Below are 25,988 nucleotides of genomic sequence, written 5' to 3'. Positions count from 1 at the left end.
AACTGCAAAGGTACCATGGTCCAAACGCTGAACTCAGACCAGGTTTTCAGGGCTTTATCCAGTCAGCCCAGCCACTTCTTGAAGTCAGTCTGTGAAAGCCTCCACAGCTTTTGCCTGCCTTTTCTGTACATAAGAGACCCTGTTGCACGCTTAGTCCCAAACATAAGTGACCCTGTTGTGCCAGAGTTTCAGCAACACACCAAGATGCCCTGGGCCTCATGGGGCAAGGCAACACCTTTGAAAAGTCAGGGTCAGTGCCCAGTAAACAGCACTGGAATTTTAGCTTGAGACAGCTATTGATGGTTATCATTGCCCACTCCTTCATTTCTTTCGATGGGTGGGCACAAAAGAGGACATAGGGAGAAAAAAACCCAGATCTCTCTTCTACTTGGTAGTAACTGAGCATGAAAAGGATGGGGAGAGAACATGCCACGCTTTCTTTAGCCTGTTTCCATTTAGTAGTCATGTAGACTGCAGTGGTGTTCCCTTCAAGGTTACTAGAGATGAATTACTGGTGCCACTTAGTGCTTAAATTCAGTATTTGGCAGGAGCTCCTTACTGAAGCCCCTGGTACAAGGAATGGAAGCTCCTGGTCAAGCCCTCCTACCTAGCGCCAGGAGACTGGGGTGCATGTAGGGCAAGGGTATGATAGACCTCCCGGTGCCACATGACCTTTGGGTCTCTGGAGCAGGCAGCACCTCTTGGTGATGAAGATGGTTGTTTTCCTCCTGCACTGCTGTAACCATTCATCTCAGCACCACAGCAGTACAGCTGGATGGACACTACAGGTTTGCTATCATGCCACTGCTACCCTGATAATGGCAGTGTTGCTGTCCTTCCTCAAGGATGGGGCATAACAGGTGAAGGATTTGATCAGGGAAACCTCAGAGATGGCCCTAGTGCTCTCTCTGCCTCCTTTTTCCTTAAGGTTCCTCGAGATTCAACCAGAAGCATAATAAGCTGGTCTGAACACTAAAGGGCACCTGAGAAAGTGTTTTGGAGAACAGGTTACAAAGGAGCAGCCAGATCCCACCAAGATGCAAGACACAAAGCAGCTTAACCACAACTCTGCCCGAGACAGTTTATGCACCATCCTGATCTCCACGTCTTAACTACAGCCCTGAGTGGATCTTATTGAGAGCTTCACAGTGGTAGGACTACAAAGCACTTTCAGAGTGTTATCATCCCTATCAATAAACGGGGACTCTGAGGCATATCCAGCTATTGTCACTCGCCTGGTGTCACCCAGCAGAGGCTGGGGAAGAAGAATTTTGTCTTCCAGCCAGGATTTTGTCCCCTTCCCTGTAGCAATGTAAGTGATTTAAGGAAAAAAGCTTGCTAAGTTCACACTGCACATCTGACCCTACTTGACAGGTTCTCTTCTGGGTGACATAGCCAATTCCTTATCTATGTGTCTTTCAAACAGAGACAAGGAGAAAATTAAAGAGGCATAAAACCACCAAACTGACTGGCATGCACATACGTAAATAGCTGTTAGTGTTTTGGGCTGCTGTATAATCTCCCCACCACACTCACTGCTTTTCCCTGCGGAAATAACCTTATCTGTAAAATACATTCACAAAGCAGATAGCTTGGAAGAAAAGGCCATGGATCAAGGACTCTGGCTACTCAGCTGACAATTTGGCTGTAATACTTTTGCAAAGTTATTGAAAAGGCACATAATTTAGGGAATAAAAAACCCCAGTATCCTCTTCCTTCCACCCTTTCTCCCTCCCACCCGCACGACCTACATTCCTGGGAAATTCAGTGGAGTCAGGGAGGACTCCTGAATTGCTGTGACACTGCTGAATGCATAATCCAGAACACAAAAGCACAACCTTTGTGCTGTGAAAGACAGCAGTGAATACATAAAATGGTATAAAAACCTGACTACACAAAGACATCTTATGGGAAGTTCTCCAGTGACGATCACTTGCCTGATTTCTGCTACCGCCCAGGATAAAAGTGCTCCCCTTCAGAAAAACTTTGAGTCTCTGCTAAGATAGGTCTGGGTACAAAGAAAAAAGATGACTTTATCTGCAATAAAGGCAGACCACTCACACTGGTGAGTGCTGTAGGAGAGGCAGATTTGCAGAGCACCTTTATGCACCGAAAGCATTTAACACCGCATGCTGCAACATCTCCTTTCCACTGAAGCACCCCAATAGCTGGCTTGATTAAGCTGTCCTGTGGAGGCAGGGATTGCCTGCACTTATGTCCTTGTCTGCAATCCTGGAATTTCTCTTTTGATATCCAGCTGCAGACTCACATGATTGCTGCTTGCACAAACCCAGCTAGAGGACCCAGAGGAGGCCATGAAGATGATCCGAGGGCTGGAGCACCTTTCCTATGAAGACAGGCTGAGGGAGCCAGGCTTTTTCAGCCTGGGGAGGAGGAGCATCAGGGAAGACCTTATAGCAGCCTTCCAGTGCCTAAAAGGGGCCTACAAGAAATCTGGAGAGGGACTTTTTACAAGGGCACGTAGTGACAGGACAGGGGGGAAGAGCGTAGATTTAGATTAGATATAAGGAAGAAGTTTTTCACTATGAGGGTGGCAAGACACTGGCACAGGTTGCCCAGAGAAGCTGTGGCTGCCCCATCCCTGGCACTGTCCAAGGCCAGGCTGGACGGGGCTTTGAGCAACCCGGTCTAGTGGAAGGTGTCCCTGCCCACAGCAGCGCGTTTGAACTGGGTGAGCTTTAAGATCCCTTCCAACCCAAACCATTCTATGGTTCTGCAATTTAAGACTATGCCGTGCTTCAAACAATGCAATTCACATTGTGCCCAGCCTGCTGATAATCACCACGACGGGACACAAGGTGGAGCCATAGGAAACAAAGCCTGCCTACAGACGGGCATTTACTTAGGCAGACTGACTGCAGTGACATTAAAAAACAGCCCCCGAACTGCTGTGAGGTCTCCAACCATGGGGGATTTCTCCTCCCACAGAATGCATTAAGTTACACAGCCAGTTATAAATTAAATGAGGATAATTTCATCTCCAACCTTTGAAGAGGGGGACTCCGGTGTCTCACCTGATTACTGTGGGTGTGATTTCAGCACAGAAGAACACGCTGAGGCTTCCAACAGCATGCGAAGAAAACATACCCACGATGGAAAATGCAGTAGAGAATTTGTCTTTGACGCTGTCACTCATACCTGTCAAGACAAGTGTGTTCATAAAAAGCAAGAATGAGGCCAAACTTCCAAGGAAAAAAACAAGAAAGCAGGTTTGTGTTACTCATTCTCTCTAGACACGAATTTGAGTCATTTTGGTAATACTAATTTAAAACTGGTATTTATAAAATTCATTCCCCAAGCACCCGAGACACAAACACAGGTGAAAAAAAAATCATAATGACATGCCAAAAACGGCAGCGATCTCTGAATTATTTATGCCCAGCCACCACAAAAGGTAAAACCCAAGAAAAAACACATCTTTGGGCAGTCTTTTAGGCACCAGCCACTTCCCTCCCACGTTTGACAGACAAGAGGAGACAGGCAGCATTCATCTGGTACAAACATCTGGTACAGCTCCGTGGCTTGGGCACTGGTGAGGCTCGCAGGACAAGAGAGGAAAGAAATGGAAGTGCTCCCATCTTTGTGCTAAGCTCCTGCATGTGATCAGCCTCCAAACTCCGTCATAACCCCCAGCTTGACAGCCTTTGTCTGACAATGCTGGGTGAGATGGCAAGGATGGTGCGCTCCCCCAAGGCACTGTGTCCAGCAAAGCCTGTTTGCTCAATCATTTCATGGCTGGATGGCAGCAAGGTTCCTGGAGTAAACAGTGGCTATCAAGCATAGGAAGAAACCCAAGTAAATCTAAACAAATCTAAAGGAAACCGTCTCCTGGTGCAACGCAACCCAAGTCTGGGTGCACAGCAAATACTGTCAGCAGATAAGGATGTGAGCACTGCACCTTGCAAACTACGGGTCTCTGACATTCCCTGGCAACCCCTGCATAGCAGGTGAGGCTGCACCACTGACCCTACAGGGAGTTATTACTGTTCAGAACAGACATTGGAAGAGCTGGGCAAAGACACAACCATTAAACCAAATACAGAAGGGTAAATTTTGTTCCCCCATAGAATGTCACTGCTTTGCTATTGCAGTATTTCAGGCTAGGATAAGTTGCCTAAGAAAGTATTTTCTAAAGTGCCCCAGTCCCCTTATCTGAAGGGACTTTGGCACCTCAGACCTTTCCGGAAAAGACTGAACTGGGAATGTTGCTCCTAGATAGAAACTTCCTCAGAAAGCCTTGCCATATGTCTAAAAATAAACCTTGGGGAACTCCTGCACCCTCTCTTGACCTGAGGAGGCAAGTCAGAGTGTGGAGGGGATGGCACACTGACAGACTGCACACAAAAAACCAGGCCTGCCTACAAGTGGGGTCCTAAAACACTGTGTAGAAGTGGGCTTTCCCTCTGAACCCTGCTGCAGTGGCAGCTCCGCTCTGGGTGCTTTAACCCCGGTCTTTCAGGTCTACCCACTCCCAAGGAAGTGCTCCCTGCATGATGCAGGCTTGTCTGTAAACCATACCTGAGTCTGGAAGTTGACTGTATTTTCCGATCACTGGATCCAGGGCCACAGAAGTTGGAGTAGGAAAAAAACAGGAGAGAAAGGGAAAGAAAACAAGAACATACTGTTGTTACCTATTTATTTATCCAAAGAGGAAAAAAAGGTAAATCCCACATGCCACCCGAGCTCCCTTTACACTTCTTTCCCATGCCAATACTGGCACATCTTCCTGTGGCCACCAGATGAGGACATACCATTTCCAGGCCCCTTCAGCTGCAGGACAGCATGCTAATGAGACAGTGATAACAACTGCAGCAGGACAGCATTTCTAAGAGCCCCAGAATTACCACTGGGATTAACACAAAGGCCTCTTTGTTGTTAACAAGGGGGAGAAGAGAAACTGCCTCCTGCTGCAGCCCCAAGGGAATGGCCAACAGAGGCTTTAGTTAGACAGCAAAGCGCTGGGCATCAGCACTGTCACACTGGTGGGAGACCTACTCCTTGCCAAAATGTAGAGCTGGTGGTCCATGTGTCATGCTAGCCACCAGCAGTCATGCATCCAAATCGCAAACGAGCACTGGGCAGCAAGGGGAAGGGCAGCAGCACAAGCTGGCCACATTTCTGCTGATGATCTCCCATCAGGCTCCTGTGACATCCTGGTGTCTGGAGGAAGGGCTGAACTGGGCAAGCCTCAAGGTCTGCTGCTGATGGAGAATCACAGAATCACAGAATCCCAAGGGTTGGAAGGGACCTAAAAAGATCATCTAGTCCAACCCCCCTGCAAGAGCAGGGTAACCTACAGTACATCACACAGGAACTTGTCCAGGCGGGCCTTGAATATCTCCAGTGTAGGAGACTCCACAACCCCCCTGGGCAACCTGTTCCAGTGCTCTGTCACTCTTACAGTAAAGAAGTTCTTCCTGATGTTAACGTGGAACTTCCTATGTTCCAGTTTACACCCATTGCCCCTTGTCCTATCACTGGATATCACTGAAAAAAGCCTAGCTCCATCATCCTGACACCTACCCTTCACATATTTGTAAACATTGATGAGGTCACCCCTCAGTCTCCTCTTTTGCAAGCTAAAGAGACCCAGCTCCCTCAGCCTCTCCTCATAAGGGAGATGCTCCACTCCCTTAATCATCTTTGTGGCTCTGCGCTGGACTCCTTCCAGCAATTCCCTGTCCTTCTTGAACAGAGGGGCCCAGAACTGGACGCAATATTCCAGATGCGGCCTCACCAAGGCTGAGTAGAGGGGGAGGAGAACCTCTCTTGACCTACTAACCACTCCCTTTCTAATGCACCCTAAGATGCCATTGGCCTTCTTGGATACCCCTCTCCTTCTCTCACCCTCCTCAAATTCTGATTTTGTTTGCCAGTTGCACCCAGATTATGCTAAACTAAAACACGCAGGAGGCTGTAACAGATTTCATAATCAGCAGGGTCACTGCTTCTCTCCAACCACTGAGCTAGAGCTCTTACGGGGAAGGAAGGCATTGGTCTAGAGCAGGGGGAGATGAGCTGCTCTGAAGTTCAAGGCTGCGTTTCCCTACTCTTCTCACAAAGGAAGGGGCAAGGACAGAGTCAGGAAGGCTCACGGGTGCACAGCATTGAGAGAAGTTTAGGCGGCAGCGTAGCAGAACATACCTAGACCAGATGGCTGCTCTTAGTTTTAGCGGTTTGCCTCACAAAGCCACCTAAACCCAGCATAGAAAAGGTTGTAATGACTCCTACAGGATGTTCCTCTCCACCTCCCCTTTTTTGTTGGTGAAAAACTGCAACCCGATTTTCATGGCCTATTGGGTCTGGCACACTTTCTCCCCACTAAACATCTGCATGTTTATAACCCCAAACAGCTGTAACAAACATCTGACACCCTTAAAAAAAAAGGAATATTAGACCAAATTGAGTGTAGAGAGATCCTGATGGACAGCACCACAAGAATATGGTCGCACACACACGTTGTGTGCATCTGCACGCCAGAGGTCACAGTCTGTCAATGGGCTGGGGATGAGGTGGGGCCCCACTCTCAGCTGGGACTGCTGGACATGGTAAACATGTCCTCAAAGGGAATGTAAGCATCTGTGCTAATGTGGGAGAAAACACCACGCCATTTTGGAGTTTCCTCCATGTCATGAAAGAGGTTCCCTGTTTCCCTCCCATACTGCCACAAATAGAGTGTTCGCTTAAGGTTAACTTGGTGAATGCTTTCAGGAAACATGGTCTGTAAATATGGAGAACTGCTGCTGGCTCAGGGCTGCCTTCAGCGTGTGGGAATGTGAAATCTTTCCATCCTCACTGCAAAAACCTCTTTCTCATTAAAGCCCTTAATTATTTCTAAACTTAGAAGTGAAAAACAGCAACCACCAGCATTCTGGTGTTTGTCTCATACCCGGTTTGTCCAAAACATGTCTCAACCCTCTTCCCCCTTCCTTGGGGTGAGGTTTCATAGGACTGGGGTCTAATGGTTGGTGACTGTGAGATTGATTTTGGCAGGAACCCATTTGAAAAGCTGTGACAACTCACAAAATCACATGTTCACATGACTATATGTATACACCGTGTTAAAAGCAGGGTCTTTCAGTTGCACATTTCCATGCTACCTGTTATATCACTTGCACGTAGCAAGATGCCCAGAGCAGACAGATGACATACACCTACTGCTTTTAACTGCCATTTAGGTTAGTGGCCATTTGAGAAGTAGACTCAGGTGGAAAAGTTTTCCGTCCCCAGTCCCTACCAGAGGGTATCAATGAGCTTCAGAGACTCATCCAGAACCCAATACCTTCAAGGAAATTCTTAAACTAAGCACGCATATAGCACGTCAAGTCTGAGAAGGGCAAAAGAAGTGTTAATATTTCCTGGTCCCATATTCGCATGTCAAAATCACGTGGTCTTCAAAAGCTCTTGTCTCCAACTCACAGTTGAGAAGGCCCAGCTGCAGGAGCGATGCCAGGGCTGTAAGGATCATGAAAAGCAGGAGTCCTCCTCTTCTCCCCAGAAACCCAACCACCGGGCACATGGCCAGGCAGGATGCCAGTGCAATCCCAGCCATGGTGTAGTAGTCCGCATAGAAGTTGTGGGTAATTGCTGTCTTCGTTTCGTGCCCCATCATGCTTTTTGCAAAACAGTGGTGTATGCCGTAACCAGTCAGCCTAGGGGAAACAAGAGAGGGCAAGAGGAGAACATTGTTGACAAGGCAGCCACACACTGCAATGGATTTCAAGGCAGAAACATCATAATGCAGGAAGAATTTCTTCCGCTGCAGGATGCAACACCTAGTGCAAAAAGACTCATCTCAGACTTCTAGGTGCTGCTGTGAAAATACGCAATGATCAAAAGCAGCAAAAAGAAAAATCTCTATTCAACCAGACATTTGTAATCTACTGGCTTTATTCATATAGCTGTTGCTCGTGGTATGACTGGGATACGAGCATCTTTACAAGGACTCCTAGCGTGTGATTGGCTTTCCCTGTGTATTTGAGAACTCCCCTCTTGCAAAGACATCTCTGCTCCCAGTACATCTGCTGACAGCCATAGGAGACAGAGCTGCTGTGATGAAGCAGTCTGCATGCTTAAACAGCAGAACACTGTGCAATACAACTGTGTCTTGAAGACCTGCCTGCGGCATTTGGTCAGACTGAAGATTGCATCTCACTTCCCAAGCCAGCCTGTTACAACTCTAGACGCCTTAGAAACCCCTTATTTGAAGTCACACATGCTGCAATTATTACTACCATTATGAAATGATAAGCCATAATTCAATCTACACATTCACACCACCCTTCACAGATGTGTGTTTCCTTTTCTTTTAAAAGTTTCTTTGTGATGCCAGTGATCAGCATCTTGCCGCTCCATTTCACTCCTCTTTCTCTTACCCCTCACAAAAACAAAATGGGAAGAAAAAAGGAAGGAAGAGCACAGGGCTGAAGGTACACAAGTCAGATGAGAAGCTCCAGCATCACCCCTGAAGTGGTGCAAAACTGCAGCAGAGCTGCCATGGGAGGTCAATGCTCCGAATGACTCCCACTGCAGCACAGATACGTCCTGCTGGCAACAGCCTCCTGTCCCTGGTATCAAGACCAAACGAACCTCATGTCACAAACTGATTTTGACTGACAGAGAGGCAGGCACAGATCCAGGTCTCCAAAACTGAATGGCAGGTCCATTACACTGATACACCTCTATCCTCCTGAAGGTCAGTAATTAGGAGCTCTGTCAGTGTCAAGTGAATATTAATATAAGCATAAAAACAGCTGGGGGAATACACAGTTGCTGAGTGCATGACAGCAAGGATCTTGTGAACCAACGCTATAGTTCAAAATACATCCCCAACACTAAACAGCTTCTCCCTGATAAAACCTAGCTATACTTGCTGTTACACAAGAATGTAAGTAGCTTTGGATATCTAGATTATAACTGGCTCCTCACTTAAGAGAAATATTAAACAGCAAAAAAGCTTTCGTAAAAGGACAGAGTTAACTACAGCATATCTTCTTTCTCTTCTGTGCATGCAAACACACTTGCTGAAGCTGTTATTTAGGCCATGAACTGTAAACTAAATCAATGTATCATTTGGACTTCGCTTTCCAGCTTGCTTCCCCAGGAATTACTCTATTATCTTAACTTGTCGAACAGCTCAGAACAGTTGCTTTTAAAACTAAATACATTTATCTCCCTTGATGTCTTATTATTCCATGTTAATGGTACCTTCTGCATGTTCCGCACTACCAAAATCTACCACAGCCCCATCTAACAGGAATAACAGAATTAAAATTACATAGTTTTTTTTCCATCCCCTAAAAACAAACATGAAAGCTACCTCCTCAAACACATATCTGCTTCGTGCTTTACTTGGAGGCAAGCAGCCTCCGTGTGCTATTGCTAGAAGTTGGGCTGCCTAGTTCTGGCTTAGGGGATTTCCAAATGCGCATAACTGAAAAGGGTGAGGGAGAGGAGGGGAGGATTCCCCACGTAAACATTTCTCACAAATACAGTTAATGCTGGCTACTAAACCCAGCGGCTCATCCTAAGAGGAAACGGAGGCAGTCACCCACTGGTAGGTGCGAGAGACACAAAAATCATAAAACCAGAGTTGGTTTTGCAACCAATAATGCAGGAGACTGAGCCCTGAAGCCCATGTGCCACTGGGTGACCATCTGCCCAGCACAAGGGCAGTCCCCTAGAGGTTATGACTGATCCATGAGCCTGTTTAACAGGAGCAAAGGCTGCAGAGTAGGGCCCTGAAGTGATGAAGAAAAAGCCATGAGAGCTATGTACTTCTAAAAGGGGCAGAGGATGGGGGACTTGCAGGCTTGTTCCCACCTTCCACTTGAAAAAAATAATCATGACAGGATTCAAATAGGCATTTTATAAGATTGAACAACTAGAAAATCCACTACCACTGGCCTCCCAGACAGTCTGGTTTGGTTAGAGGCTAAATTTGCAGCCCATCTGTTTCCTCTTTACAAGGTGCTCAGTTCTGGACAGAAGGTCTCAGAGCCTGTAAATTGCAAAACCCTCAGGCGAATGCCTGGTTTTGCCTATGTAAGCATGTCGAAGCTGAAGCCTTAGGACACAGGCATCGTGTTGTTCTGTGTGAGACCACACATATTCTCCCTACGTGCCCTGCACAAGATTTGTAATCCGCTTCTGAAGACCTATCAAGGCCAGCTTTTATACATGGGAGCAGGCTCATATTTACTGGCAAGAAGCATCTTCTTCTGCAACACAGCTCTTTTAGATGTAAACAACTTGAACTTGCACTCCTGGGGCATTAACGATTCCAAAAATCCCACCACCCAGGATGGCAGCAGCAGCAGTCTACATGCATGAGCATTTACCAGCACGTCTCTATGTGAGACCACTGGTGACAGCAATGCGCTTGCAGAATGACACCTGAGAAGACACATGATGCTGCTGCCCGAAACAATCAATGAGCTCCTCCATGTCTGCCATAAAAAAGAACTCTTTGCATCAGCTGGTGTTTTTCCAGGATCATTTAAGAGAGACACTAGCAAAGGGTCCCACACTATGAAACAGAGGAGCTCCCCCATTATTTCCCATTACTGCTTCCAGCTCACCAACCACAGAACTATTCAGACTGAACTTACGAGTTGACACACAATACTACGATGTTTTTCCACAGGTTTCTTGTTCCCACCACTTTTACAATGCAGACTTTCTTCGGTCTCCTGGTGATCTCCTTTTCCAGCTCTGAAACAAACCAAATAAAAATCATTCTTTCACTGGGGAGAACAAGAAAGAGAAGCTTTGCTTGTGAACTACAGATATGCTAAGGGATGCTCTGGAGAGCAGGACACCATCAATAACTCTAACAGGAGCTAAAAAAAAGCTGGACAACCTGCCTAAATCCACCTCATCTGCCTTCTTTTCTCCCAGGCTTCCCATAACCTTCTTGGGGCTGAAGAACTGCCCAAGAATTCCTTCACACCCCATTCTCCCAGTTTAAAAGGTGCATGTAAAATGGGGGCAGTACACAGAGTGATCCCAGCAAGTACGATACAACATTTCCTGAAGAACTTCTGGATTCTGTTCGTTTTTACCCCCCACCACAGGGCAGGACTGTGCTTGTACAGGTACAAGACCTGCTGCCCTTCTGCAGTGTACACCTGAAAAGCTATGGAAAGGACTGGAGCTCAAACTCGTTCTTTGTGGGAATCTTTTGAGGTTTGTTCAAATCCAGGTTTCGGAAAGAAGTGGTAGGACACCAAGTCAGCTCTTCCTTTTTCCTTCCACCCCATTTCAAACAATTCAAATTGTTCTGATGGATGGACATTTGCTTAAAGAAAAATCCCTGGGCATCATCAGCTGTGATGCCTTTGCATTTCAGAACTAGAGCCTCACCATGTCCTTAATGCTCTGGGCAGCTCCAAGATTACATTTCTTTGCAATGCTATTTAACACACAAGCCTTGCAAATGCTGCACTTGATATTCTTGTTGGTAGGGGACAACAACAAAGGGAACTGCTTACTTCCCAAATATCATTAGGTTAGAGCTTGAACACCTACTCAAGCACACCAACAAAACCACTCTTCCCCAGACACTGGACCAGTGACACAGCTGGGCACAAAGTCCAGTAAAAATAGAAGAAGCCGTAGCTATAAAGAAGCATCACAAACCTATAAAGAAGCATTCTAGGACAGACTAGGACTGTTAGGGCAAAGAGTCGTACTGCTGCTTTCTACACTGACTGTGTTTAAAGGCAGCAGCATGGCCCTGTTCTGAACTGTGCATCCGTTCCCTTCATGCATACACAATTAGCACAGTGTCCTCAGTTGTCCGCACTGGCCTGCCCCAACCTCTGCCTTGCTTCACTGAATAGCAATCTCTAAGTGATGCAAGACAGGGAAAAATAAAAGCAAGCAGCAGGGTGTGTGTGGGAGAAACAAGATAAATCACCCAAATTTACAAACTAAACAAAAGACATGTTTGTCTGCCGTTATTTGAAAATTGTATCATAAAAAAATAATAAAACAAAGAAACACTATTTATATGCAAATAGTTGAGCTATTCACTGCTCCTAGATCACTCCTGGTCTTCTATCCCGAGTAACTACAGGGAATGTTTCCGAGAAAAGCGGCAAAAGGTATTTTACATTAATGTAATCGAGCAGAACATTGCTGTACTACTTTCCTTGCTAACTGATAACAGCCATTTCTTCCCAGAATCTACACAGCATGAAGCTCACAAAAGCGTAAAGGAGGTGGAGCAAAAGAGGAAATTGGTCAAATTAATATATGTACTACAGGAGCACTCAGCAGGCTCAGCAATGGATCAGGGGTATCTTAAGAAAATAAGCAACAAATAAAGATGGTTCTTAATCCCAAAGAGTAGGGTCAAAATGTTTTTTTGTAGCAAGATTCTGGAAAGGAGTAAGTGGGAATAAACCAATTCAGAACAACTGAAACAGCACACAGTTACAAAGCCTGCAATTGAGCCCAAGCCACACCTTCTACAGCAAAAGTCAAAGCAAGCACTAGAAGCAGCACAACGTTTTGAAAGGCTGTTAAAGACTGTTTACTATTTCAGTTGGAGGGAAACAATGAAAATCACCACCCAAACAGCACATGTTGCACAAATGTCATGTGGACCTAAGGGCTCAATCCCAAACTGTCTAAGAATGACCAGATCTGGCCTGTCAAAGTAAAACACCTCCTATGTCAACAAAGGACAGTCCCTGAGGCCATATTCTTCAGATTTTCTTAATTTTTTGCGTTTTTTCTTTGAGAAGAGAAAGTAGATTTTATGGTCAATCTGTGCTTTATTAAGCCACAACATAATAAAATCAAGAGAAACAACACTTCACTTGGTTATACTTCTCTTCAGAGCCAAACATTATTTTGCCTTCCACTCCTGCTTTGTTCAGACAGTTCGCTACAATACATGTATTTTTATTTATAGTCAAGCATCCTTCCCACATGCACTCAAGCCTCCTTTTAACCTTTCTTAAGCATCAATCCTTCCAAACTAATTCTTGTTAATGTTTTTCGCTGAACTGTTCTACCCTCAAGCACCTCCTCTGCTTTAGCTGCAGCGAGGATCACATATGAGATTTCACCTCTTCTCTACTCTGCCTCACGCCACAGTCTCCCTTCAGTGGACCCTTGCTTCTGCTCTGATGTGGGTAATACTCCATGTATATAGGAAGGAAAGATGGGAGGAAGGGAGGAAGGAAGGATGGGAGGAAGGGAGGATGGGAAGGTGGGAGGGCGGGAGGACGAGAGGAAGGACGAAAATAATAATAAGAATCTGTCCTCAAACCTTCCACTAAAGAATGCAAACATCACCTGACTTTGTACTGAAAGCTTTCTGGCTCTATCAGCTATTTACTCCTCCATCCCTCTATGATGTGTTAATACTCCAAGGAAAACTCACCTGCTTCAAATGAATGACTCTTCTCAAGCCTCCACCACCATCTATCTTTTGGAGGGCTTTCTTCCTCCCTTGTTTCTGTATATACCAGTTAGATATTCACCCCCCAAATCAATCATTTATAATAATCAAAATATCATTCAGATAGCAACAAATATGCTATGCTACTTGCAAAAAAGTCATCAGCTACAGAACTGGCTCTCATTTCAGTGTCCTGCTGTCCCTGGGAGCAGCCTGCTTGCACAAAAGGACCTGCTGTCTGTGATGGGCATCCGGAGAGTGACAGCTCTTAGGCTGTCTGGACTTCAACATTAAGATCTTAAATGAGAAGCCAAGCCAAAGCCTATTCAAAAACCCATGGAAGCAAACTATAGTTCTCTCAGTTACTGGAATAACACCAGGACACCCCCATGCTCCCTAACTTATTCTTTGAGTTTGCACTGAAGTCACCAGTTCAGAAGGAATTTGCATTAAATGTTTCAGTTCTGACCGATTTACCAGAACAGCAAGTGTGGAAAACAAGAAATATTTTTATCCATTTACTCAGAGACCCATCATGAGTTTTCCCATACTCCAGAGCCCACACACACTCTAGGCTTCCTATTCAGGGACTCGGCAGGAAAACTGTCAACAAGCTAACTCTTTATACCTCAGTGGAAATTAAAACTATTCATTGTAAGAGTTTAAAGGTCTCATGGGGAGGGGAACCCTACCAGCTTCCAGCTCCCAACGCTGCTGAATTCTCATGGCATCCTCTGCATTTCAGGAGTACAGCTTTCAAAATCAGAAAGTATCTTTAAAGCCTTCAAATGAAGCCACCCATCTCTGCATCACTTGGCAAAGACAAAATAGACAAAGCTCAAATCAAGCTGACAAAAAAGGATGTCCAAAATGACAAGTGTCCTGTGGTGATGGACTTCTGCTGGATTTTTCTGGCTGCTAAAAGATATTGTCAGTAGCTCTTTGAACATAAAAAGAGCTATGGAAGCCCAGCACAGAGGCTCAATCAATCCCCAGAGCACGAAGGCTCTGCAGCAGGAGGTGTATCAGTCCGAAATGCAGAGCTGAAACAACCTGCTCTCAGCCACATTGAGTTACTGTACATAGGTTTATTTATACCTTTCAGGATTTCTGTCTCCATCAATCCCCTTTGTGCTTATTCATTTATTTGTAGCACAGAGAAGTAGCAGCTTGATATATATTGGAAAGCCTAATAGTAAAAGTGAAGGAGTATTGAAATCTATCAAGTCACATACAGAAATTACGAGATGGGTAAAGAGCTGACTGATAGGCGGACAGCAATAAGGGATAGAAAAATGGGAATCATCAGCGGATGGCAGGAGGTTAGTGGCAGGGTCACTCATTCTAAAAAGAAGGAAAAGAAATCTTGTATAATAACCTCACTTGGGAGCTTGGCACAAACTTTAGGAATGTGCCAATGAAGTCTGCTGGTCACAAAGTGAGGCACTGCCTGCAGTACAGCACAGAAGTGGGATGTTAGAGGGAGCTAGGTGAGCTTGAGACCCTGTGTGTCAAAAGCAATTAAAAAATGCAAAATACAGGGTAAGATACTTAGGGATCAGTGGGAAATGCTTCTGCTGGAAGGTAAGCTTTTAGTAGATACTGTTTTAGACTTGGCTATACATTGCTTGAACACAAGTCGTTATAAGTTTATTGTGTCCATGAGTATTTGCAATTCAGACAATGAAATAATGGTGCTCTTTCACACTTCTGGTTATCAATACCTGAGAAACAAAAGCTTCAGCAGGCCTATTTATAAAACGAAAGGAGGCAGAGGACCTCAGCTCAGCAAAGGAACAGGTCTGTTGTCTGCTCACATAGCATAGGAAAAAAGAGATTTAAGGTAATCGCAGACAGGACCAAATGGGAAGGCTAAAAATCCTAAACCACAGAGCACCTGGACACCTATAGTATATTTTTGTATTGAATGCTAAGATGTACATGAGTACAAGAGCAATTTGAACTCTGGAATGGCTTTCCAATAGAAGCACAGGTCATAAATACCAACAGCATTTAAAATGAAACTCATTTCATGAAAGCAACTGTATAACTCAATAACTGTAGTAGCAAAGGACTGATTGCAATAATTTGTTTCAATCCTGAATCTCTAATTACACTGAAAAAAAAAAAGATAGGAAAAATCAGACATAAGGTTGCAACTGCAATCCTCAGTAGCTCATATGCATTATGATACAGCACTTAATTAGATGATCACACATTAGGTTTTCCCCCAGAATGCTCCCTGCAGTCAGCAAATGGGCAGCTATTAATGATGCCTCTACCTTTCCCATTCAGCATGTGCCCCTTAGCCTTATTATCCAAGCCTCCCAGAGAGTACAAAATCACAGGTTTCCTCAGAGACATTCCTACAGTGCTGTCAGAATATTCATGTATTTCATGAATACCAATGAAATCATCTCCACCACTTTCTTGCAAGGGTAAGGAGAAAGATTATTTCTGTTTTGCATGCAAGAAGATAAAATACAGAGAAATTGTGTCCAGAATGAGAAAAATCACAGAGCAATAACCCTTACAGATGCCAATGTAAATGCTCCCAGATTTCTGCAAATCAAGTCCCAGATTTACATGCCCAAGACAGACACTGAAGAAATTGTGATTAGTGACAGCACTGAAAGAGCCTGATTCCAGTGACATTTCCATCATCAAACAAGAGCATCCCTGGCAGACACAGGGAATGGGTACAGCCCTTCAGAAGGCATTCAGCTTCATTTCCCCAAGACTGTCTTCTTTCCTTCTTCAACCCTCTATCTTATTCACTACACACCTTCCAAATTCTGCAACAAATGAGGAACAGACAACAGCTTCATTCCCACAGCATCGTCCATCCTATGCACTGATTCGTCCATCCTATGCCCTGTAGAAAAAATAGGTCGTAATCATGTTATTAAGGGCTATATCATCATGCCTTCATAGCAGGAGGCCACGCAAGGGTTGCCCAGGCAACCTGACTTCTTGCATTTCAACAGAGCTTGACTTGTCAACGTTTACATTCCTCTAACATCACCAACATTAAAAGAACCCAACACAAAGAACACCTCAAATATCATTGTGAGGAGCCGTATCTGAGCCATGAAGAGGTTTCAGATACCTGCACGTGCATTGCTACTATCTACTGCCAGAGCTATGGAGGAAACCTCAGCAGGCAGAGGAGGCAAGTTGGGCAGTATGGAGAGCTGAAGCACACAATTTAGGAGTGGATATCACAAGAGTGCTGAGACTGAATCGCTGGGCTCAACAGCTTGTTCTGGAGGGAGGGGAAAAGCAAATGATTGCAACCCTTTTGGTCTCCATGCTCTAGCTCTCCACTCCTTCTACAGCTCTTAATTCCTCACAGTCCTTTGTTCCCTTTGCCTGTCTTAGTCCCCTCCAACTATGCTTATTCTTTGCCCCCACAACTCTTTATACTCTCTTATTTCCTCTCTCTCTGTCCACTGGTCCCCTCTTACTGCTCTCTACCCCTACCTGGTTCCCAAGGTCTCCTCTCCTACCACTCATGTCCACATCCAGACTCATCCATCCTCTCCCCTCTCAGTGCAGAGGGGTCAGAGGAGCACTGGCAGCACCAAGGCTTGCTGCCAGCCTTCCCCATGCAGTTCCTGCCCTGTGAAGCCAGTTCCTCTGAGAGGAAAGGTAGCACTGGGGACAAAGAGCCACTGTGTCAGCTGGGCACAAAGCAGCTGCAACAGGCTGGAGTGTGGCCAGCGTGAGTCTGTGGAGGACTCAACTGGTGTGAAAGAGTCATTCAAGCTCAAATAGAGGCTGACAACCCCCATTTTCTTTTTTCTTTTTAAAATATTATTAATATTTTCTTTTATATTTGGCTTTTCCCAGTGACATCAGAAGGCATGTCCTCAGTAGAGCACTTCCTTTTTCTCTCTGTCCCCCCTAAATCCTGCTGCTGTCAGAGGTCACTACTGCCCTCACCAGGGATACAGTCAGAGTACGCATAGGCTCTCCTCTTCCGTTCCTGTAGGCATAGCCAGCAGGAGAGGACTTCTTAACTGATGAATTTCATTCTTGTTTATCATGTACTGCCTATCCTGAAATAGTTGCACAAACTCCATCGGTTCCTGCTCCTGCACAAAAGGGGATCACCAGGAAAAACCTAACCCCTCCTAAAAGCAGATTTAATATACAAGAGGGTAACAGAAATCACTGGCTGGTTTTGTCTGATGATAGAAATCTCTGTGGCTAACACACAGTCTTTTGTAAGACTTAAAGGCTGCCTTCAAGTAGCACCTTGAACTGTTTTAACTGAATTCCCCCCATTTATCTGACTTCCCCCCAAGACTTGCATTTTGTTTGGCACCATTAACCAAAAGCCAGGATCCGGTAAAGCAACACATCTGGCAGGCTTGTATGTAGTAGCAGCATCACATGTATTATGGGGTCAGGGAACTTGCTTGCTAATACTTCTCTAGCTAATACACCTAGCTCTTCATCTACTACAAGCTTTAAAACAGTAGCGTAGTAGTAGGTGTGAAGGTGTAAGGATATGAGTAAAGCTTTGTAGGGAGAGTTCATCTTTTCTATTAGAGAAAGAGACTGACTTTCAGACATACGGCTTTTTCACATTTCTTTCTGCTCTTTACCCAATGAAAGAAAGAAAAAAAAAGCATGTAAGTACACAGATCCAAGCCTCATGCTTAGGAAAAATACACCAAAACAAAACAGAAAACTAGCTTATGTATAAAAAGGAAAGTTACGGCAGCGTGCAGCTCAGTAGCAAGAAAGTTGATGATAATTTTCTTTCTTTTTAATTAAAAGCCTCTGAAAACCACAGATTTCCTAACTCCAATCCACACACATACGTAGACACAGAGCACTTGTCACCACTGCACCCCTTCTTCCTCTCCACCTTATGTTCTGCATGCTAAAGCACTGGCCTTTATTTGGATGCTTGATCTTTGCTGGTTACTTTTGTAATTACATCAGTATTATTTCTCTGAGCTTAGAGAGCAACCTTGGAAAGGAACAGCTATAACATGTTTGTCCACAGGAGCACTCTGGTTTGTGTTTTCATCTAGATATGAGCAAAAAGAGGGTTTTGTTATTCAGCCTGGTCAAGCAGTTATAAACACTCTTTTCTCTAGTTCTTTAAACAGATCTCCACACTTCCTAACCATCTATACCACTCAGGTTAAAATTACTGTACTGCGGCTGCACTGAAATGTATCTTTGTTTCTTCTTTCACAGAGAAAGAGGGAAGAGAGGGGGAAGTTTTTTGGAGAAACTGGCAGTGAAAAACCTGTACTGAATAACTATTACCAAAATATTTCATTTGCTCATGACTGAAGCTGACATTTCCAATAATGTTTTCAAATATTTGTCAACAAAATTCACCAAGTCTGTTTTACAAATGACATTTTAATACGCAGTTGGATTAAAAAAACAGAATAATCATTCTCCTGATGCAAAAAATGCATTTAAACTTTTATTTCTAGAAGATGGTAAAGTGTTGAGCTAACTGGTGAAATTTCGAGACTCAAAACATTAGGGATGATTTAACCAGGTCTAATTAGCACACCTAGATTTTGTAAGCATTAAAGAAAAAAATATGACCACATAAAGCCAAACATCTCTTTATGAAGGCAATTTTTTCCTGCCCAAAATGACCAGGTATGCCAATCCTTAAAAAATAAAGCCACTTAAAGGTACTGAGGAAGCAGCTCTTCTTGTGCTTTGCAACCATCATCATCACTATGTCACAGCCCAGGGACAGCCTACTGAAGATAACAGCAATGTTTATTTACAACACTCAAGCCTCCTATCAACATCCCTTGTCTCACTTTGTTTACCATGCAGGCATTCCCCTACTACCTTGCTGGCCAAGCACTGCCCATCACCTGCCTGTGCTGATTTTTCCAGGAAGGGGTTAGCACAGCCACAGGACCTTTCAAACTGCAGCCAGACCACTGTCCAGACATTCAGTTATTCTCTTCAGAGACATCTCCCATAAGAGCACTGGTGAACTGCTCCCATCCTATGGATTGAGTCAAACCCAACTTTCTTTTACTTTCTTTTTTTCCCACTCAACGCATGGGCCAAGTCCCTAAGGAACAAGCAGGCCTTACAGAAGTTTAGTGGCACTTTCTACTATGGGTGGCATACCCAAATGGACCAGTAAAAGCTTTCCGCTGGCAATGCGAATAGTGCAACTCTTCATAAAGGAAAATAAGCCTGTTCATTGCTTGGACAGCAATTCAAAGTTGCATTTTCTCACGTGCCAAAAATACCTCACCCACTTGAACGCTACTTATTTTTATTATGGAACTCGTATCAGCTGCCAAAACGGGTACACATCATAGAATCACAGAATACCAGGTTGGAAGGGATATCAAGGATCATCCGGTCTAACCTTTCTTGGCAAAAGCACCATCTAGACAAGATGTTCAGCTGAATCTCAAACGTGTCCAAGGTTGGGGGATCCACCACTTCCCTGGGGAGATTATTCCAGTGGCTGACTGTTCTCATTGTGAAAAAATTCTTTATTGTGTTCAGTTGGAATCTCTCCAGGAGTAATTTGTATCCATTACCCCATATCTTTTCCATGGGACTCCTTGTAAAAAGGGAGTTTCCATCTTCTTTGTAGCCACTCTTTAAAAACTGGGTCATGGTGATAAGGTCTCCCCGAGATCCTTCTTTTCTCTATTCTAAACAAACCCAGAGACTACTGTAACTCCTGTAATGATCTGTTTTACAGGATACACTAATTAAACTGCTACACATGAGTAAAATTACAGTGGGGTTTCCAGCTGGAAGGGTCTGCAAGTGAGCAGTTTGTCATTTAAATGTATTGGGAGTAATTCAATCACAGGAGGCAGTTATGACAATGCAGCAAGGAATAATAAACAGTAACACAATGGTCCCTAACTAGAGCAAAACAGTTTACAGCTCTTTCAGATGGAGAACAAAGAATAAACCAAATCAGGAACAAAACCCCTCCACACAGATAGGAAAGCTCAACAATGGAGTCAAGAGGAAATAGGGAATATCTGCATCAGGCTCAATGGTATCCTTTCTCACAGATGTGTATCAGCTTTTTATCCACTCCCTGCTACAGCAACTATAGGAATGTGATTATAACAAAAGCAGAGAAATGCTTTCTTCTGCTTACTAACCCACTGGGAGACACATGACCTGTTGTTTGATCAGCCTTCACTCAGGATTTCTACTTTTCTCCTGTCTTCACTCAGAACATCAACACTCCCATACACCCAGAATGAGAGGGAAGGTCCTTCCTTCTGAAATTTGTAGTTAAGCTCATTTAACCCTTTTGATACCGCTTCTCTCTTGCTCTCCCCTATAGAAATGTGGCATCCCTCCAGAGCTGGGTCAGGAAAGCCTTAGAGTGTGGGGGTGCAGAGAGAGCTTAAAGAGAAAAATGAGGGAAGAAATACTAAAAAATCCCAACAATATCCCCAACAAATCCAGTACCAACGACCATATTCTGTATCACAAAGTTTACACTTTCCTTTGCGCTGACAACTGCTATATCTAAATGCATGTGCAGGCAGAGAAATCCATAGCATCAAGGTGTGTAATAATGCTCTAGTTTCCACATGAAAGGGAGTCCCTCCTCAAACCAAGTGTGCTCCTACCATGAAACTGCTGGAAAAAGTAATCAGTCACAAATAATAGTCATAAAACCATTTTGACACTTAGCATTCCTCCATGGACAATATCATTATACATGGCTTAAATAAATCCCTCTAGCCACACAGCTGCATCTCTATCGTCTTCCTTAAAGGAAACTCAGGTAATTTATTTTCTTCTTTCCCCTAAGAACCATTTTATTTCAGCTGCAAATTTAAGAACCTGACTGTCTGAGAAAAGCCGAATTTAGAGTTGGCTGGGAAACTCCAAGTCTAATTGTGAGGCATTTCACTGCCTCAGAGACAGGATTTCTCCAAGACCCATCATTTGATCTGGGGAACATCTGCAAAAAGGAGTTGTGGGGGTGAAGATCATTAGGTTAATGGCTGCTCATATACCCCTATGCTTTTCACAACTTTATTGGAAAAATGGCATTCAACACAGCAAAACCATGCTGTGGCTAATTAACATCAATATGCCAACTGCAGCAGAAATCAGAGCAGTGACGTGGGTTTGAAGACCACAGACCCAAATCAGACTTTTTTACCCCTCAGTGATGAAGACTGCCTCATCTGTTAGGCACTGATGCTAATGGTGACACTTTTCTGTTCTGGATGAAGTCTGTCCCAGTGCTGACTGATGCTACAGTTACCCCTGTAGCTTGAGACCTTTGGCAGTGAGTATCAAGCCAAGCGCAGGAAGCATCACACCTACCCATGGGCAAAGCTACTGGGTGACATCTCCCTGTTGCCCCTGGGGTCAGAGCAAGTAGGGTTTGAAAAAGTGGTGGTGGGGGGTAGAAACATTTCCACTGTTTCCTGACTAGTGAGTAGCCTGATACAGATCGCAAGTGACAGTGCAAAATGGGTGCTTATGGTCACCATCAGGCCTGAGAAGGAAGAGGGGAACCCAAAGCAAACGTGACAGATGCACCAGCGAGATGAAGATGCAGAAACTCTTCACCTTTGCTGCAATTAGAGACAAACTCACAGAGTCTCTTCTGCAAAGCACCCTGCACAAAGGCAACATGGCTATTTCAGTGACAATCCCAGTGACAAATCAGCTCTTTCTAAAAGCATCAGTAAACCAAAGAACTGATAATTAAGACTCTCAGCCAAAACCTGCACCCTACTGCTGCTGCTTGCAGGCTTCCCTGATCCCCAGAACAGCATCACTCAGATAGAATCATAGAATAGTTAGGGTTGGAAAGGACCTTAAGATCATCTAGTTCCAACCCCCCTGCCATGGCCAGGGACACCTCACACTAAACCATCCAACACAAGGCTTCATCCAACCTGGCCTTGAACACCGCCAGGGACGGAGCACTCACAACCTCCCTGGACAACCGATTCCAGTGTCTCACCACCCTAACAGGAAAGAATTTCTTCCTTATATCCAAGAATTTCTTCCTTATATCCAAATGATGATGCAGGAGAAGATGATGCAGGAGAAGAAAGCTAAATGGCTCTTGGAGGAAGGCTTTAAAGAGAAACTGTAACATGCTTTAGGTTTGTCACAGGGGGCACTTTTGAACTGGGGGTTCAAGTGCTGCTGCTTCTCCAAACCCACAGAGTAGGTGCTGCATGATGGGCAGGATCCCAGCGAGCAGCTTCCTTAACACAGTTTTCAGAGGCACACAAGGCTGAAGGCACATTGGGTAGCTGTGGCAAAATTCTTCAAGATATGTCTCTAAAAACATATGGCAGTGCAAGACGAAAGTGCAATTACTAGGACTGTTCAACAGGCCGAGTAATTTTAAACACTGCTGGAGTTTGGAATGGTTTTTCAACAAAAGCAAAATGAATGAATGGGATGATTTCACAGGCAGTAAATAGATGGTTTAATTATGGTCAGCAATGTCACGTGCAGCCTTCTGAGAAGAGCGGGGGGATTTGAGGTTGTCTGTGTGTCCTACTCACCGGGCACCACTCCTTTGATGTCACTTTCTGTGTTCATCCTATTCTTGTGTGTGAACTGAAGGATCAGCTCCTTGGATGCCTCAAACTGTTGCGTAGCCATCAGCCACCGAAGGGACTCTGGGAAAATACTTCAAAGATGGAAAACAGGTCAGGGTTGCTTCCAAGTTTTTGTCAGAGGAAGAACCGATAATGTGTAGCTGCTCATTTAACTATTCACGAGCTATGTAATTATTTTCGAAAAAGAAGAATCGCTTATGAAACAAGAGGGAAAACAAATTTAGAATGTGCAAATTAACGGCATTTTCTTTTACACTGATTCACAAATGATACAGGAACTGTCCTGCCACATAGAAATAGGACATATTAGAATTTTACAGTGTATTAGAGGCATTTTGCCCGTTAATATGATTTTGAAAGAACTGGGAGGGGGCAGCACTGTCTGCAATAGACACTTGCTGCCAAGAAAGGAATGAATGAGATATGCAGTTAACACATGGCAATTCAGACCGAAGAAGGAAAATAGCTGACAGAAGTGATTTGGATTCTTTTGTAAAGACGGGGAGAGGGAAGAGAGGAATTACATTTTAGGATTATAATGGAACAGATATTTACATTTTTAAACACATAAAAATCTTTTCCCACATATGCAGACTTTAAGCCATTCTTTTATATGGGTCAGTATTGTGCATACTCCAGACAACAACCAATTGTTGCTCTAAGAGTTTCTCAAGATAAACACAATGTTATGCTAGTGGAGTTGCCTTAAAAATATACATGTGAGCACCGTGTTACAAGATAAAAGTTTATTTTCCATCTGCGCTTCCTTCAAGTGCTGATACTCACCTGATTCATTAACTTAACTGATTAGTCTTCCTTTAACATGAGTTTATGTTAATACAAAACCAAAACAAATACGTAGATCTTCAACCAACCAAACAAAACCTGCCATACTTCTACAGATACAAACCTCCAGTTGACTCCACGCATATTTTTCTTTATTGTGCAGGCCTCATTTTCCAAAAAAACCTTTCTAAGAACAAATTTAACAATAACTTTTAGCTTCAAGTATATAAAAACCCCCTCAAAAGTCCTTCACAACACTGATCTTTGCTGTGGATGCTACCTTGGTTCTTATACTTCTAAGCAGTGGACCAGGCAATTGCATCATTACGGTGCTTTTAAGCCTGATGCAATTTGAAAGACAGCTTAGTGAAACCTCCACCCGAGAGAAAGTATGATTTTTTTTAAAAAGGGGGAAAAGACCCACGCTGGAGGGAAGTCAAGCAGGCTGCTATCCACATGATGCCAGGCAATAAAAGTATATAACAGCCATGCAGCTTGACAGCTTATTTACTACCACTGGTGCTGCATGAATGCTTTGGCATGTCCTCCTGTAGCAAGTCCTGCACTGCAAAAGCATTTCTTGAAATCTTAAGAATTCCTTGAATGTAGGATCTCCTGGTGCTTGGCTTCAGAAAGGGGACAGCCTCAGCCACCAGCCTAAAAAGCTGTGCTTCTGAATGGTCCCCTTACCAAGCAACTAACCCCACGGCAAGCACTCACTCCTAGGGAAAGGAAGAGAGCTGCAGGGATGGGCATTGCGGAGACAAATGCGGTCTCTACCTTTCAACTCAAGCAGGTTTCTCAAAGTGGAAGTGCTGAAGCCTCACACCTTTCACTGCTCCATTACCCTGTGTGAGCAGTGAGAGGTTCAATTAAGGATCTTTAAAAACTCCTGGCCTGCTTTGAGCCCAGGTTATCAGGCACAGCAAGCGGAAATGCTGGCCACCCCATCTGGGTGCAAGTGCCTGAGCTCACTTGTGTGGTGTGGACCCCGCTGCCAAGTGTCATTTGTACACACTTACTGTTGCACCTTCTGCTGCTGAATAGAACACCATCCCAAACTCAAAAACCAAACCCCTGACCTCTGTGAAATTCTGCACAGGAATCTGGTCAAACCCCATGCTTCATCACCGGGCATTAAATACTAGTTGAATGAAGCTAAGAGAGCTTTCTGCCAAGGGTGGGCAGCTGCCCAGATCATCAAGTTGAGCTGACTGCAGGTACCTGGTTGATAATCTTCTACTTCCTCCAACCGCAAGGAAAGCACCAGCCTTTTGCAGTCCAACAGAAGAACAGGGGCCAGGTGGGTGGAGGGAAAAAAGATCCTAAGCCCAAGAAATCCTAAGAGCAGAGAAGAATCCTTGACAGACAGAAGGAGGCCAGGAAGGTACCACAAGTAGCTGGAAGGAGAACCATGATCCTGTCCAGATGCAGGGCAAACTCATGCTCACGTGTCCTACGTTCAGCAGTAGCAGTCATTTTTCTCAGTCTTAGCTGGTGCAGTGCTGTGGTTTTGACTTTCAGCCTGGGAACAGCGCTGATAACACTGATGTTTTTAGTTGTTGCTAAGTCATATTTACTCTGACCAAGGACTTTCTGAGCCTCACACTCTGCCAGGGAGGAGGGGAAGCCAGGAGGTAGCAGAGACAGGACACCTGACCCAAACTGACCAAAGGGGTATTCCATACCACAGCACGTCATGCCCACTATATAAACTGGGGGCAGTTACCCGGAAAGGCAGGATTGCTGCTCAGGTCGGGCTGGGTATTGGTTGGCGGGTGGTGAGCAGTTGTATTCTCTTCCCTTGTTACTTCCCTTAACATTGTTATCATTGGTGGTAGCAGCAGTGATTTGTGTTATACCTTAGTTACTGGACTGCTCTTATCTCAACCCGTGAGAGTTACATTCTTTTGATTCTCCTCCCCATCCCTCCAGGAGCAGGGGGAGGAAGTGGTGGGGAAAAGGGTGGGGAGTGAGCGAGCAGCTGTGTGGTTCTGGGTTGCTGGCTGGGCTTAAACCACATCATCACAAAAGGGTGTAGTGTGTCAATTAGAGGTCTACCCCAGGGCAACAAGCCCAGTTATTACAGATTTGTGTCTTATGAGGGTAGATCATACAATCAGCTAGGTTGCAAAAGACCTTTAACATCATCAAGTCCAACCATTACCCCGGGA

General features: G+C 44.6%; 1 protein-coding gene across 3 annotated transcripts in view; it reads right to left on the bottom strand.

Moving 5' to 3' along the window:
* SLC22A23 (solute carrier family 22 member 23) overlaps window positions 1-25,988 on the bottom strand; it is a 112,716-nt gene that overhangs the window by 4,809 nt on the left and 81,919 nt on the right. For 2 of the 3 annotated variants that reach the window (XR_010610067.1, XM_065667440.1), the window contains exons 5-10: window positions 22,972-23,099; window positions 16,221-16,310; window positions 10,632-10,734; window positions 7,441-7,673; window positions 4,540-4,572; window positions 3,036-3,159 (exon numbers count right to left, since the gene is read on the bottom strand). Coding sequence is in view for 2 of the 3 variants with exons in the window: in XM_065667440.1 (XP_065523512.1) it covers window positions 3,036-3,159; window positions 4,540-4,572; window positions 7,441-7,673; window positions 10,632-10,734; window positions 16,221-16,310; window positions 22,972-23,099 (711 nt within the window). In the remaining variant the exon portion in view is untranslated. The remainder of the gene's footprint in view (window positions 1-3,035; window positions 3,160-4,539; window positions 4,573-7,440; window positions 7,674-10,631; window positions 10,735-16,220; window positions 16,311-22,971; window positions 23,100-25,988) is intronic. The other variant, XM_065667442.1, reaches the window with a different exon arrangement.

This window comes from Lathamus discolor, chromosome 2, assembly GCF_037157495.1.
Source record: "Lathamus discolor isolate bLatDis1 chromosome 2, bLatDis1.hap1, whole genome shotgun sequence".
Lineage (NCBI taxonomy): Eukaryota > Metazoa > Chordata > Aves > Psittaciformes > Psittacidae > Lathamus > Lathamus discolor.
Note: the sequence above shows the minus strand (reverse complement) of the source record. Positions and strands in the feature narration are given on the sequence as shown.